This window comes from Salvelinus alpinus, chromosome 38 (genome assembly GCF_045679555.1).
Source record: "Salvelinus alpinus chromosome 38, SLU_Salpinus.1, whole genome shotgun sequence".
Lineage (NCBI taxonomy): Eukaryota > Metazoa > Chordata > Actinopteri > Salmoniformes > Salmonidae > Salvelinus > Salvelinus alpinus.
The window spans coordinates 768,152-785,000 of NC_092123.1; the positions used below are offsets into that span (position 1 = coordinate 768,152).

Sequence of the window (16,849 nt, forward strand, 5' to 3'; positions counted from 1 at the left end):
ATGAGTCTCCAGTTTCAGTGATTTTTGCAATTCGTTCCAGTCATTGGCAGCAGAGAACTGTAAGGAAAGGCTGCCAAAGTAGGAATTGGCTTTGGGGGTGACCAGTGAAATATACCTGCTGGAGCGCGTGCTACGGGTGGGTGGTGCTATGGTGACCAGTGAGCTGAGATAAGGCGGGGCTTTACCTAGCAAAGACTTATAGATGACCTGGAGCCAGTGGGTTTGGCGACAAATATGAAGCGAGGGCCAGCCAACGAGAGCATACAGGTCGCAGTGGTGGGTAGTATATGGGGCTTTGGTGACGAAACAGATGGCACTGTGATAGACTGCATCCAATTTGCTGAGTAGAGTGTTGGAGGCTATTTTGTAAATGGCATCGCCGAAGTCAAGGATCGGTAGGATAGTCAGTTTTACGAGGGTATGTTTGGCAGCATGAGTGAAGGATGCTTTTTTGCGAAATAGGAAGCCGATCCTAGATTTAATTTTGGATTGGAGATGCTTAATATGAGTCTGGAAGGAGAGTTTACAGTCTAACCAGACTCCTAGGTATTTGTAATTGTCCACATATTCAGAACCGTCCAGAGTAGTGATGTGGTGCGTCCTGTTTCCAGGTGCATCCTGTTTCCATTGATCATCCTTAAGATGATTCTACAACTTGATTGGAATCCACCTGTGGTAAATTCAATTGATTGGACATGATTTGGAAAGGCACACTCCTGTCTATATAAGGTCCCACAGTGCATGCCAGAGCAAAAACCAAGCCATGAGGTTGAAGGAATTGTCCGTAGAGCGCCGAGACAGGATTGTGTCGAGGCAGAGCCACTCCTCAGTAAAAGGAACATGACAGCCCGCTTGGAGTTTGCCAAAAGGCACCTAAAGACTCTCAAACCATGAGAAACAAGATTCTCTGGTCTGATGAAACTCTTCGGCCTGAATGCCAAACGTCACATCTGGAAGAAACCTGGCACTACCACTACGGTGAAGCATGGTGGTGGCAGCATCATACTGTGGGAATGTTTTTCAGTGGCAGGGACTGGAATACTAGTTAGGATCGAGGCAAAGATGAACAGAGCAAAGTACAGAGGTCCTTGATGAAAACCTGCTACAGAGCGCTCAGGACCTCAGACTGGGGCGAAGGTTCAACCTTTCAACAGGACAACGATCCTAAGCACACAGCCAAGACAACGCAGGAGTGGCTTCGGGACAAGTTTCTGAATGTCCTTGAACTGCCCAGCCAGAGCCAGGTCTGGAACCTGATCGAACATCTCTGAAGAGACCTGAAATTAGCTGTGCAGCAACGCTCCCCATCCAACCTGAGAGGATCAGCAGAGAAGAATGGGAGAAACTCCCCAAATACAGATGTGCCAAGCTTGTAGCATCATTCCTAAGAAGACTCAAGGCTATAATCACTGCCAATGGGGCTTCAACAAAGTACTGAATAAAGGGTCTGAATGTGATTTTTCTGTTTTTTATTTTGAATAAATTAGCAAAAATTTCTAAAAACCTGTTTCTGCTTTGTCATCATGGGGTATTTTGTGTAGATTCATGAGGGAAAACACGAATGTAATACATTTTAGAAGAAGGCTGTAAATGTTATCTAAAATTTATTAAATATTTTTTTCCCATCAATCTACACAAAATACACAATAATGACAAAGCAGAAACAGGTTTTTAGAAATGTTGGCTAATTTATAAAAGATGAAAAACAGAAATATCACATTTACCTAACAAAATGTGAAAAAATTCAAGGGGTCTGAATACTTTCCGAAGGCACTACTTAAAATACCTACTTTTCAAGTGGTAGATTATCTTATAAAAAGGAGCACCTTGTGGTCATAAAGCATTATGAAACTATAATAAAGGCACTAAGGGTTTTATTCACTCAGACATCTGAATGCTCTTCTTGCAGATAGCAGCCAACTTGTCCATCAGCTTAGCAGACATCTGAGAAACTTTGCTGGCGTCCACGACGTACACCACACAGTGGATCTGGTCATTCGGAGTTGCATGCTTGCGATATCCAGGTACACCCGGCTGCAAGGGAGCCATGGGGTTGAACTGTAAATGACAAACACAGACAGAGATAGAATTGTGAGTCAGCGGTCTTCCAGAACTGGACCAACGTTCTAGGGTGAACTGAACTTGTTAAATAGGAAAGCCTCACATCTTGCTACTTTGACATCAGAACATTCTCAAGTGTCTTGTATTGTGAAAGGTAAAATAATAGATTTGTTCAACCACAGGATATCAAAGTTAAAGTAGTGTGGGATTCCATCTAGTTAAGGTATATTGTCAACATTGGCACGACTCTGTCGCCCTTTGCCCATTCAGAATGCTTGGTCTAAACAATCAGTTTTATGACATTCAACAGAAGATCCCAACGAATGGTCCTCCTCAACCGTTTGTTTGTATTGTGCCTCTACATACCTAGTATCTGTCCTGAACGTGGCTCTTGTATTGGCTGACTTATGTCATCCATGTCCAGACCAACCCTGTAACCTCCTCCAGGTCCATGGTGTCACACAGGATCAGTGGTAGAGGCTTACCGCCTTTCTCTGACTTAATGGAGAAGGTACGGAACTATGGAAAGACAAGATAGTCAGCACATGAAATGTAGCTTTGCGATGCACACTGCAGAAAACACCAGAAGAAGAATCATCACTGAATTATCACAGTGATTTATTGTAATGTTTGTTTATGTGTCAATTAATCCCATAAGGGATGGGTTGCCAACTAGAAATTTTACAATTAAAAAAATAAAGTATTTCATTCATTCATGCGCACGCACGCACGCACGCACGCACGCACGCACGCACGCACGCACGCACGCACGCACGCACACACACACACACTCACACACACACTCACACACTCACACACACACACACACACACACACACACACACACACACACACACACACACACACACACACACACACACACACACACATACCCTGTGTGGTGAGCCTTCTGTCTGCACTGCCAGCGATGGTATGTTTCCTCTGAAGATAGAGTTGACGGTATTGACGAAGCTGGACTTGCCAGCACAGACCTGACCCACCAACAGAACCCTGGCCTGGACCACTGACTTTACCTCAAGCCTATAGTTCTGGATGTTCTACTTCAATTCTTTATTCCTACAATTTTTTATAATAATTGAACTAATGTATTTTTAGTATGTGGTGTGCAGGCATGTGTGTGGTTAGGTTCAAAGACAGTAATACTTACTCAGATGTCCAAAGTGCGTTTCTCCAGGGCTTTGCCAGATGATCTCCTAACTCTGTATGGACAGAAATGGGGTTAATATGTACTGTATCAATGGGCATACATTGTTCCAGGGTGTCTTCAAAGGTCTGTAAGTCTAATCCTGTTCGTTACATTAAAAAAGTAGACAAAGTAGTCCACTATAAAAGGAATATGGTACCATGTGAGATTTGTCCTAAGTGACTGTCACTCACCCTCCACTCTGTGGACCTCACACTCTGTCAACACCAGGTCGTTGCCATGCGTCTCTGCAGCATTGACTTTGTAATGATTTACTGTTATACAACTGACCTGGGCTTTATTGCCATTCAGAAACCACAAGACACCAACATTAAGACCATGCTTTCTATCTGTGAAACTATACTGGCCGTCGGGGGTATTGGCGGACGGGGCCACAGTGTCTCCCGACCCCTCCTGTCTCAGCCTCCAGTATCTAAACTGCAAAGGTTTATGTGTCGGGGGGCTAGAGAGAAGGCATAGTCCTGGGACTATGCCTCAGGACTACCTGGCATGATGACTCCTTGCTGTCCCCAGTTGTAATGGATTTCCTCTTCGTCTGAGGAGGAGTAGCAAGGATCGGACCAATGTGCAGCGTGGCAAGTATCCATAATGAGATATTTAATAACTCAACAGAACACTGAACAAAATAACAAAAGTACAAACAAACAACCGAAACAGTCCCGTATGGTGCAAACACTAACACAGGAAACAATCACCCACCAACACCGGACCAAGCAGCGGTAAATTGGAGCAGTGCAAACTGGACTATGAGACAACTTGGGAGGAGATAGAGAGGTAGTCGGTCGACCCAGGGAGAGTGCCGGAGCCCGCCTGGGATTCTCTGGAACAGTGCGAGGAGGGATACAGGAGAATGGAGTTGGCGAAAAGAACACGGCAGAGCAACAGGTACGAGAGGCAGCCCCCCAAAACATTTGGGGAGGGGCACACGGGGAGATTGGTCGAGTCAGGCGATAGACCTGAGCCAACTCCCCGTGCTTATCGTAAGCAGCGCGTTACTGGTCAGGCACCGTGTTATGCGGTGAAGCGCACGGTGTCGCCAGTACGCGTTCATAGCCCGGAACGCTATAGGCCAGCCCCCCGCAAGTGCCATGCGAGAGTGGGCATCCAGCCAGGGCGTATTGTGCCAGCCCAGCGTGTATGGTCTCCGGTACGCCGTTTCGGCCCAGGGTATCCTGCGCCGGCTCTGCGTGCTGTGCCTCCGGGGCGCTGGGAGGGTGCAGTGCGTCCTATGCCTACGCTCCGCTCGTGCCGGGCAAATGTGGGCATTGAGCCTAAGGGAGAGGTGAGAGTGGTATGCACCAGATCTCCAGTGCTCACCCACAGCCCGGTTCAACCTGTGCCTGCACTCTGGAGGGTCCGGGCTAAAGTGGTCATCCAGCCTGGAGGAGTGGTGCCAAGGCTGCGCCCCAGAGCTCCAGTGCTCCTCCACAGCCCGGTCCTTCCGGTGTCTCCTCCACGCACCAGGTCTCCTGTAGGTCTCCCCAGCCTGGTGGGTCCTGTGGCAGCGCCACGCACCAGGCTGTCTCTCCGTCTTCTCCCTCCAGGTTTGCCCTCCAGTCCGGAGCTGCCAGAGCCGCCCGCCAGTCCGGAGCTGCCAGAGCCGCCCGTCAGTCCGGAGCTGCCAGAACCGCCCGCCAGTCCGGAGCTGCCAGAGCCGCCCGCCAGTCCGGAGCTGCCCGCCAGTCCGGAGCTGCCCCTCAGTCCAGAGGCGCCCCTCAGTCCAGAGGCGCCCCTCAGTCCAGAGGCACCCCTCAGTCCAGAGGCGCCCCTCAGTCCAGTGCTGCCCTCTACTAGGGTCTCCAATCCGGGGTTGGTGGCGAGGGTCGCCACTCCTAAGGTGCCACATAAGTGGGCCGAGACTATGGTGGAGTGAGGTCCACGTCCCGCTCCAGAGCCGCCACCGCGGTAAATGCCGACCCAGACCCTCCCCTATAGGTTCAGGTTTTGCGGCCGGATTCCGCACCTTTGGGGGGGGGGGGACGGGGACTGTCACGTTCTGACCTTTGTTCCTTTTTTATGTCTTTATTTTAGTTTGGTCAGGGCGTGAGTTGGGGTGGGCATTCTATGTTGTTTTTCTATGTTTTGTTCTGTATGTTATATTTCTATGTGTTTGGCCTAGTATGGTTCTCAATCAGAGGCAGGTGTCAGTCGTTGTCTCTGATTGGGAGCCATATTTAGGTAGCCTGTTTGTTATTGTGTGTTGTGGGTGGTTGTTTCTGTTTCAGTGTTTGCACCATTCGGGACTGTATCGGTTTTCATTTGATTCTCTTGTTCTTTTTTTGTATTCATTCTCGATTAAACATTTATTATGGATACGTACCACGCTGCATTTTGGTCCTCCTCTCCTTCCACCAACGAAAGCCGTTACACCAGTCCACCTGGTCGTGCTGCTGCTGCTCCAGTTTCAACTGTTCTGCCTGCGGCTATGGAACCCTGTTCACCAGACGTGCTACCTTGTCCCAAACCTGCTGTTTTCAACTCTCTCTCTCTACCGCACCTGCTGTCTCTAACTCTGAATGCTCGGCTTTGAAAAGCCAACTGAAATTTACTCCTGAGGTGCTGACCTGTTGCACCCTCTACAACCACTGTGATTAGTATTATTTGACCCTGCTGGTCATCTATGAACGTTTGAGCATCTTGGCCATGTTCTGTTATAATCTCCACCCGGCACAGCCAGAAGAGGACTGGCCACCCCTCATAGCCTGGTTCCTCTCTAGGTTTCTTCCTAGTTTTTCCTAGCCACCGTGCTTCTACATTGGCATTGCTTGCTGTTTGGGGTTTTAGGCTGGGTTTCTGTACAGCACTGACATCGGCTGATGTAAAAAGGGCTTTATAAATACATTTGATTGATTGATTTGACAGACGTAGTGGCTTTTCCCTCTGGTCAGTGATGCTGTAGAGAAAGGCCTTATCATCATTGATCACCTGTCCAGTCTGGGCGTAGTCCTTACTGATGTAACCTCTGTAAACAAACCCAGCCTTGTTTTAGGCCACAAGTACGGTGGGTCCCTGGTGGTTGCAGCGGTTGCTGAAGCCGAGTATCCAGGACGCTGCCTTTGGATAGAATGGAATCAAATAGAATGTCACAGCATAGCCTTTTTTTAGTACCTGTTGTATTGTTGTATTGATTTAACATTTGTGTTTTTTATTATAACAGCAAAGTAATTGAGGGTTTTTAATGACAACTGTTTGTAATAGCCTGTACTAATGCTGAAACACCAATAAACTAAACAAAAAATACAACAGAATAGACTAAAATGGTAATTTATTACCTTTTAGTAAACCAATACGAAAAGATAAACACACCATGTAAAGTGTTGGTCCCATGTTTTATGAGCTGAAATAAAAGATCCTCTAAATGTTCCATACGCCAAAAAAAATTTGGCACAAATTTGTTTACATCCCTGCTAGTGAGCATTTCTCCTTTGCCAAGATAATCCATCCATCAGACAGGTGTGGCATATCAAGAAGCTGATTAAACAGCATGATCATTACACAATTGCACATTGTGCTGGGGACAATGAAAGGCCACTCCAAAATGTGCAGTTTTGTCACACAACACAATGCCACAGATGTGCGGCAGGGGCGGCAGGTAGCCTAGTCGTTAGAGTGTTGGGCCAGTAACCGAAAGGTTGCTAGATTGAATCCCTGAGCTGACAAGGTAAAAATCTGTCGTTCTGCCACTGAACAAGGCAGTTAACCACACTGTTCCAAGACTGTCATTGTAAATAAGAATTTGTGCTTAACTGACTTGCCTGGTTAAATAAAATTAAACAGTTTTGAGGGAGCTTGCAATTGGCATGCTGACTGCAGGAATGTCCACCAGAGCTGTTGCCAGATAATGTAATGTTCATTTCTCTACAATAGGCCGCCTCCACAACGTCGCTTTAGAGAATTTGGCAGTACGTCTAACTGACCTCACAACCGCAGACCACATGTACAGTATGGCGTTGTGTGGGCGAGCGGTTTTCTGATGTAAACGTTGTGAACAGAGTGCTTCATGGTGGAGGTGGGGTTGTGGTATGGGCAGGCATAAGCTACGGACAACAAACAAAATTGCATTTTATCGATGGCAATTTGAATGCACAGAGATACCATGATGAGATCCTGACGCCCATTGTTGTGCCATTCATCCGACGCCATCACCTCATGTTACAGCATGATAATGCTGGAGTTGGTCCCCCCTTTGCTGCTATAACAGTCTCCACTGTTCTGGGAAGGCTTTCCACTAGATGTTTGAACATTGCTGCAAGGACTTGCTTCCCCCGTTCTGTGAGCTTGTGTGGTCTGCAACTTCGCGGCTGAGCCATTTTTCTCCTAGACGTTTCCACTTCACAATAACGGCACTTACAGTTGACAAGGGGAAGCTCTAGCAGGGCAGACATTTGATGAACTGACTTGTGGGAAGGGTGGAATCCTATGACGGTGCCACGTTGAAAGTCACTGAGCTCTTCGGTAAGGCCGTTCTACTGCCAATGTTTGTCTATGGCGATTGCATGGCTGTGTGCTCAATTTTATACACCTGTCAGCAACGGGTGTTGCTGGCTGAGCTGAATCCATTTAATTTGAAGGGGTGTCAATGAATGAATGAATGAATTAATTAATTAATTAATAACATTTTATTTTGTGTCAAAACGCCAGTTGGCAACCCATCCCTTATGGGATTAATTGACACATAAACAAACATTAGAATAAATCACTGTGATTATTCAGTGATGAATCTTCTTCTGGTGTTCTCTGCGGTGTGCATCGCATAAAGAGTTTAAAAAAAAAGTGCTAAATAATTTTCAAAAAATATATACATAATAGTAAATAAGGTTATCCAAACAGTAATTATATCTCAAGAGCAGTAAAAAAATATATACGTACAGTACCAGTCAAATGTTTACTATTTTCTACATTGTAAAATAATAGTGAAGACATCAGAACTATGAAATAACACGTATGGAATCATGTAGTCACCCAAAAAGTGTTAAACAAATGAAAATATATTTTAGATTTTAAATTCTTCAAAGTAGCTATGGTTTGCCTTGATGACAGCTTTGCACACTCTTGGCATTCTCTCAACCATCTTCACCTTGAATGCTTTTCCAACAGTCTTGAAGGAGTTCCCACATATGCTGAGCACTTGTTGGCTGCTTTTCCTTCACTCTGCAGTCCAACTCATCCCAAACCATCTCAATTGGGTTGAGGGCAGGTGATTGTGGAGGCCAGGTCATCTGATACAGCACTCCATCACTCTCCTTCTTGGTCAAATAGCCCTTACACAGCCTGGAGGTGTGTGTTGGGTCATTGTTCTGTTGAAAAACAAATGATAGTCCCACTAAGCACAAACCAGATGAGATGGCGTATCGCTGCAGAATTCTGTGGTAGCCATGCTGGTTAAGTGTGCCTTAAATTCTAAATACATGTAAATCACTGACAGTGTCACCAGTAAAGCACCCCCACACCATCACACCTCCTCCTCCATGCTCCACAGTGACAACCGAAATGACCCAATTCTAACCTTTATGCCTACTAGTTAAATAGACTTCTAGATGTTAAATCCAGGCAAAATGTCTAACGTAGAAAACACTAGCATAGAGTAAGAGGAATTGGAAACTGACTCCCCTGCAAGGCTGCAACTGATGTGCTGTGCCTTTACTCTGTCGAGGCAAACAACAACAGTGTCAAGTAATTAATTCACTTCAGGTCATAAGCTAATATATTTCCATCAATAATTGTCTTCAAAGTATTAGGCATGAAGTCCACCAGCAACCAATGAACAGCAACCAATGCTACTTTGATATCAGAATTTTCTCAAGTGTCTTTTTTTGTGAAAGGTAAAATCTTTGTTCAACCACAGGATTTTAAAGTTAAGGTAGGGTGGGATTCCATCTAGTTATGGTATAATGTCAGCATTGGCATGGCTTGGTCAACCTTTGACCAATCAGAATGCTTTATCTAAACGATAAGTTGCATTACATTCAACAAAAGATAACAACGAATGATCCTCCTTAACCGGTTGTCTGCATTGTGCCTCTACATACCTGGTATCTGTCCTGAACTATGGTATGAAAGACACGTAGTAGGAAAGATAAGCAATACAAAGCATACTAAGTTTACATTCTACTGGTGTACCACATACCTCAGAGAGAGAAACTCCTGCTTTGAAATAGACTAGAGGAAAAACTCTGGGCCCCAGTTCTGGGACAAAAAGACTGAAAGCAAAAGCTGGAACATACTATACCTCAACCTTGCCACGAGGCCGAAATTGCCCAATTCTAACCTTTATGCCTAGTACTGTAGTTAAACAGGCATCTAGATGTGGATTTCTAGACTAAATGACTAAATGAGTAAAATACTATCATTGTCACGCCCTGACCTTAGAGATCCTTTTTATGTCTCTATTTTGGTTTGGTCAGGGCGTGAGTTGGGGTGGGTATTCTATGTTCTATGATTTGTATTTCTATGTTTTGGCCGGGTAGGGTTCTCAATCAGGGACAGCTGTCTATCGTTGTCTCTGATTGAGAACCATACTTAGGTAGCCCTTTTTTCCACCTGTCTTTGTGGGAAGTTGACTTTGTTTATGGCACATAGCCTTTAGCTTCGCGGTTTGTTTTGTAGTGTTTATTGTTTTGTCTGCGTCATTTTTCAAATAAAATAATATGTACGCTGATCACGCTGCGCCTTGGTCCTCTTTTTTCAACGGCCGTGACAATCATACAGTAACAGGAATTGGAAACTGAGTCACCTGCAAGGTTGCAACTGATGCGCTGTGTCTTTACACTGTCGAGGCAAACAACAAGACTGTCAGGATAAATTAAGATAGTCACTGGAATGTAGTCTGTCAGACAAATCTTGGCGGTATGGATTTATGACATCAAAATAAGTAATTTTAGGTCATAAGCAAATATAGTTCACCAATAATTGTGTATTCAAAGTATTAGGCATGAAATCCGCCAGCAACCAATAAGCGTCAGTAAATATTAGATTCGTTCCAATGATATTAACAGGCGCTGATATCTGAAAAGCATCCTGTTCAGACAAATAGAACACACACACACAAGTAGACATGCCCACACACAGCTGTCTTCATGTCTGACTCATCTTTATTTTCTAGTGTTGACTACTTTGGTTCAGTAGGGTTGATCAATAGGTTCACTTTAAAGGCCCAGTGCAGTCAACATTCTGTTTTTTTCCTGTGTTTTATATAATATTGTACCAGGGGCTCAACTTTCACTGGGGATGGGGAGGACATGTCCTGCCCACATTCTGAAATTGAGTCCCCCCCCCCCAGTTTTATAATTGGAATATGATACCAAACGAGGCAACGGTGTGCTTTAAGACCTTGCGGATGCCTCCGAGCGGTCGGATAGGCTGTTTGGATGCGCTCCTGTATTGTACAACAACAGGTGATGAAACGAACACTCTAAAAGTGTGATTTTGTAAAATCTGTGTTATTTCCTGATAGTTGCTAGTTGAAAATATAATCTACACAGGACCTTCTAATCATCAGGTTTGCATGGGACGGGAGTTCCACCTTTCCGTGGTGACATCACAATGCGGTAAATTGATTAATAGACAAAGAGAGTTCCAAACCTCTCAGCCAATAACAGATGGTTTTCAGTTTCCCCCTCCCCACTTAAACCCTTCCCAAGCAGAATTCTTGCTTGGAAATGGTATTGTTTGTGTGTGTGTGTGTGTGTGTGTGTGTGTGTGTGTGTGTGTGTGTGTGTGTGTGAGTGTGTGTGTGTGTGTGTGTGTGTGTGTGTGTGTGTGTGTGTGTGTGTGTGTGTGTGTGTGTGTGTGTGTGTGTGTGTGTGTGTGTGTGTGTGTGTGTGTGTGTGTGTGTGTGTGTGTGTGTGTGTGTGTGTGTGTGTGTGTGTGTGAGAGAGAGAGAGAGAGAGAGAGATAGAGGTGGGTTCTTTAAGTGGTCTGGTGAGATTAGCCTGTGATGTAGAGTCTCAGGCCTGCTCACTGTGTAGACCAAATGAGCAAATGAGAGGTTAGGCATACACACACACACCCAAGAGGAAATTGGATGCTGATTAAAGATTGGTCTCAACAGCCAGGGGCTGTGACCTGGGATTATTGGAAAGAGTTGAACAGAGGTGTTCTATCACACAACGCCTCTCCATCACAACATCCTCTGGCGCGTGTATGTGCGTGTGTATGACCCTCTCCGGTCAGTGGTTACCTCTGTCGCTCCGCTCATGTCAGTGGTGATACATATTACAGTAGCTCTATGATGTCAGCAAACTCTATAAAATCAAGCCCCCGTATCTATCACCCCGAATCATAGCCCACTTCACCCGCCCAGTGTTCACCAAGCCCCTGCTAACCACCTGCAGAGGACCCGCTGCATCTCCATCCCTTCTGGTTGTTTCAGCACCATGGCCAGCATTCTACTGCTTTTCCTCGCCGCCTCCTGCTGCGCATTTCTCTGTCTCGCTGACGACGACACCTCCTTGGAGTTTGAGACTCGCGCTCTAGAGTTTCCCCACAAATCACAAGAAGAGAAGGATCTGGTAAGTTGAAATTGTTTTATGTTTGTGACGTTGTTTGGTTTGTGCGCTTGTCAATGTGATAATTTAGTCGATTCATCCCTCTCTTTGTACTTGTTTTCTAGCTATATATATAGCAGCCTATCGTTTTTGTTTTTCTCTGTCATGTAGATTGAAGCTTTACAAGAAGTTCTGGAGAAACTGAAGAACAAACAGATGCCGTTATCAGAAAAGAAGCTCAGCTGGCTGCCGTCGGTAAGAATAGACCTGATCAACCATTTTAAAGTGGTTAAAGTCCTATTATCAACAGTTTTTTAAGTAGTTAGCCTGTCTGTGTCATGCATTTTACTTCTTCATTGAGCCTAGCCTTATATTGCATGTTTCAAATGGTCAAAACGGGACTTTCGATAAAGGTTCTCTGTTGACAGTGTTTAAAAAATATATATAGTTCAGGAGTTGCTAGGATTAATCTGATTCTGGGAAACCGATGTAGATGTTTCAGAATCACATAGTCTGGAGACAGATGCCACCCCCACCACCATCATCATCATCATCATCATCATTCAATGAAATAACAAACTGTTTGTTTGTTTGTTACCAGTGTGACGCGGGCGAGAAGTGCGCTGTTCGCAAAGGTGCGCGTGTCGGAACGCTGTGCGGGTGTCCGCGTGGGACGACCTGCAACTTCTATGTCCTCAAGTGTTTGTAAGAAGAGGAGAGAAAAGGATGAACAGTGTAGGGAGGGGAGCAGAGAGAAATAGGAGAGAGAGAACAGAAGCTTTTTCCTCATTCAGTGGATCACATTCAGATCGTGGAACGTTCAGACAGAAATATTGTACGTTGAACAGACATGTCTCTATCTGACATGTAAAGTAAATAGGAATTATGTCAGCTTTACTTTCAGTATGTTGCCCTCTCCTGTCCTGAACGTGACCCTGGTGTGTAATGGAGGGTTTGTTGTCGAACATAGTGGTTGTATCCCAAATACCAATCTATTCCCAATAATGCACTATTTTGGCCAGAGTCCTATGTGTCAGTCCTATGTTGCTTTGGTCAAAAGTATTGCACTTTATAGGGAATAGGGTGTCATTTAAGACACAGCCCAACTTGTTCCTTTGTCTGTGCTCTCTTCTGTCTCGTCTATTTTGACTAAGTACAAAGAAATTCAATGTGATTAATAAAGTCCTTGTTTATAACATGATTTACAGTTTTTTGTATCGCTTCAGTGCAATTTTAATAAGTAGGCCATGTGGTACATTTTCACTACTCTTAGTACAAAACTCAAAACAGATTTTTATTTATTTATTTATTTCACCTTTATTTAACCAGGTAGGCAAATTGAGAACACGTTCTCATTTACAATTGCGACCTGGCCAAGATAAAGCAAAGCAGTTCGATACATACAACAACACATAGTTACACATGGAGTAAAACAAACATACAGTCAATAATACAGTGAAAAATAAGTCTATATACAATGTGAGCAAGTGAGGTGAGATAAGGGAGGTGAAGGCAAACAAAATATATATAAAAATAAATAAAAATATAAAAAGGCCATGGTGGCGAAGTAAATACAATATAGCAAGTAAAAAAAAACACTGGAATGGTTGGTTTGCAGTGGAAGAAAGTGCAAAGTAGAGATAGAGATAATGGGGTGCAAAGGAGCAAAAATAAATAAATGAATACAGTAGGTAAAGAGGTAGTTGTTTGGGCTAAATTATAGATGGGCTATGTACAGGTGCAGTAATCTATGAGCTGCTCTGACAGCTGGTGCTTAAAGCTAGTGAGGGAGATAAGTGTTTCCAGTTTCAGAGATTTTTGTAGTTTGTTCCAGTCATTGGCAGCAGAGAACTGGAAGGAGAGGCGGCCAAAGGAGGAATTGGTTTTGGGGGTGACCAGAGAGATATACCTGCTGGAGCGCGTGCTACAGGTAGGTGCTGCTATGGTGACCAGCGAGCTGAGATAAGGGGGGACTTTACCGAGCAGGGTCTTGTAGATGACCTGGAGCCAGTGGGTTTGGCGACGAGTATGAAGCGAGGGCCAGCCAACGAGAGTGTACAGGTCGCAGTGGTGGGTAGTGTAAGGGGCTTTGGTGACAAAACGGATGGCACTGTGGTAGACTGCATCCAATTTATTGAGTAGGGTATTGGAGGCTATTTTGTAAATGACATCACCGAAGTCGAGGATTGGTAGGATGGTCAGTTTTACAAGGGTATGTTTGGCAGCATGAGTGAAGGATGCTTTGTTGCGGAATAGGAAGCTAATTCTAGATTTAACTTTGGATTGGAGATGTTTGATGTGAGTCTGGAAGGAGAGTTTACAGTCTAACCAGACACCTAGGTATTTGTAGTTGTCCACATATTCTAAGTCAAAGCCGTCTAGAGTAGTGATGTTGGACAGGCGGGCAGGTGCAGGCAGCGATCGGTTGAAGAGCATGCATTTAGTTTTACTTGTATTTAAGAGCAATTGGAGGCCACGGAAGGAGAGTTGTATGGCATTGAAGCTCGCCTGGAGGGTTGTTAACACAGTGTCAAAAGAAGGGCCAGAAGTATACAGAATAGTGTCATCTGCGTAGAGGTGGATCAGAGACTCACCAGCAGCAAGAGCGACATCATTGATGTATACAGAGAAGAGAGTCGGTCCAAGAATTGAACCCTGTGGCACCCCCATAGAGACTGCCAGAGGCCCGGACAACAGACCCTCCGATTTGACACACTGAACTCTATCAGAGAAGTAGTTGGTGAACCAGGCGAGGCAATCATTAGAGAAACCAAGGCTGTCGAGTCTGCCGATAAGAATACGGTGATTGACAGAGTCAAAAGCCTTGGCCAGGTCAATGAATACAGCTGCACAGTATTGTTTCCTATCGATGGCGGTTACGATATCGTTTATGACCTTGAGCGTGGCTGAGGTGCACCCATGACCAGCTCTGAAACCAGATTGCATAGCGGAGAAGGTATGGTGGGATTCGAAATGGTCGGTAATCTGTTTGTTAACTTGGCTTTCGAAGACCTTAGAAAGGCAGGGTAGGATAGATATGGGTCTGTAGCTGTTTGGGTCAAGAGTGTCCCCCCCTTTGAAGAGGGGGATAACCGCAGCTGCTTTCCAATCTTTGGGAATCTCAGACGACACGAAAGAGAGGTTGAAGAGGCTAGTAATAGGGGTGGCAACAATTTCAGCAGATAGTTTTAGAAAGAAAGGGTCCAGATTATCTAGCCCGGCTGATTTGTAAGGGTCCAGATTTTGCAGCTCTTTCAGAACATCAGCTGACTGTATTTGGGAGAAAGAGAAATGGGAAAGGCTTGGGCGAGTTGCTGTGGGGGGTGCAGTGCTGTTGACCGGGGAAGGGGTAGCCAGGTGGAAAGCATGACCAGCCGTAGAAAAATGCTTATTGAAATTCTCAATTATAGTGGATTTGTCGGTGGTGACAGTGTTTCCTATCTTCAGTGCAGTTGGAAGCTGGGAGGAGGTGTTCTTATTCTCCATGGACTTTACAGTGTCCCAGAACTTTTTGGAGTTTGTGTTGCAGGAAGCAAATTTCTGCTTGAAAAAGCTAGCCTTGGCTTTTCTAACTGCCTGTGTATATTGGTTCCTAGCTTCCCTGAAAAGTTGCATATCACGGGGGCTGTTCGATGCTAATGCAGAACGCCATAGGATATTTTTCTGTTGGTTAAGGGCAGTCAGGTCAGGAGAGAACCAAGGGCTATATCTGTTCCTGGTTCTAAATTTCTTGAATGGGGCATGCTTATTCAAGATGGTGAGGAAGGCATTTAAAAAAAATATCCAGGCATCCTCTACTGACGGGATAAGATCAATATCCTTCCAGGATACCTCGGCCAGGTCGATTAGAAAGGCCTGCTCGCTGAAGTGTTTCAGGGAGCGTTTGACAGTGATGAGTAGAGGTCGTTTGACCGCTGACCCATTACGGATGCAGGCAATGAGGCAGTGATCGCTGAGATCTTGGTTGAAAACAGCAGAGGTGTATTTGGAGGGCAAGTTGGTTAGGATGATATCTATGAGGGTACCCGTGTTTACGGAATTGGGGTGGTACCTGGTAGGTTCATTGATAATTTGTGTGAGATTGAGGGCATCAAGCTTAGATTGTAGGATGGCTGGGGTGTTAAGCATGTTCCAATTTAGGTCGCCTAGCAGCACAAGCTCTGAAGAAAGATGGGGGGCAATCAGTTCACATATGGTGTCCAGAGCACAGCTGGGGGCAGAGGGTGGTCTATAGCAGGCGGCAACGGTGAGAGACTTGTTTTTAGAGAGGTGGATTTTTAAAAGTAGAAGTTCAAATTGTTTGGGAACAGACCTGGATAGTAAAACAGAACTCTGCAGGCAATCTTTGCAGTAGATTGCAACACCGCCGAGAAGTAGTTGGTGAACCACCAAAAAGGCAGTTGTTTCAAAACGTTAAGCTCATTTTCAATTGACTAAGTACAACACTCAAAATCACACAGTCACATTTTCACCAAACTTAATCAGTGTTTCATCTAGAAATACATGTTTCACATTGCAGTACATGTTCACGTAACGTAACTGCCGTGCACAATACGATGCTCACTTTTGATATGTTTTTCTTTTGTTAAAAGACTTAATCGGACTGCTCTAAATTGATGATCACGTATATGTTTGGTAAACCTATACATTACACAACTAGCTCTCACAGTCTCACGTCAGAATTAGACATTCGTCCATGTTTCTCAAACTTCACATTTCTAAGTTGTTGCGAACGTCAAATTCCTAAGTGTTTAAGGTTAGGTTTAGGCATTAACTCCGAAATCTTAGTTAGGCATTAACTCTGAATGGTTAAGGTAAGGGTTAAGGTTTGGGATAGGCTTAAAACAATTATCTCAAAAACAACTTTATATCGCTGGATTCAAACTTCCAAAATTTGGAATCAGATGCAGATGCTTATGAAAATCAAAACCTACTTGAAGGTAACAGCGCTCACCGTTCCTCCTAGTGGCCGATTTCAACGTCATCTCTGGACGTCCTCAGATATAAATGGACGTCGAATACTGACTTGTATCCCAGGTGACCTGGCTGACTTTACATGTCAACTGGTTTGTCCGTT

General features: G+C 44.8%; 1 protein-coding gene across 1 annotated transcript; it reads left to right on the top strand.

Annotated features, from left to right (window-relative positions):
• Nucleotides 1-11,564: 11,564 nt before the first annotated feature.
• On the top strand, nucleotides 11,565-12,965 carry LOC139566477 (cocaine- and amphetamine-regulated transcript protein-like). Its single transcript, XM_071387686.1, has 3 exons — nucleotides 11,565-11,796; nucleotides 11,944-12,027; nucleotides 12,374-12,965. Exons 1-3 carry the CDS (start codon nucleotides 11,662-11,664, stop codon nucleotides 12,479-12,481), a joined length of 327 nt encoding a protein of 108 aa, XP_071243787.1. The 5' UTR covers nucleotides 11,565-11,661; the 3' UTR covers nucleotides 12,482-12,965.
• Nucleotides 12,966-16,849: the final 3,884 nt, after the last annotated feature.

Excerpts from the sequence above, each read along its gene's own strand:
- LOC139566477 (XM_071387686.1), top strand. The coding sequence starts at position 11,662 with ATGGCCAGCATTCTACTGCTTTTCCTCGCCGCCTCCTGCTGCGCATTT. Across the intron at positions 11,797-11,943 it reads CACAAGAAGAGAAGGATCTG|ATTGAAGCTTTACAAGAAGT; the intron begins GTAAGTTGAAAT and ends TCTGTCATGTAG. Across the intron at positions 12,028-12,373 it reads AGCTCAGCTGGCTGCCGTCG|TGTGACGCGGGCGAGAAGTG; the intron begins GTAAGAATAGAC and ends GTTTGTTACCAG.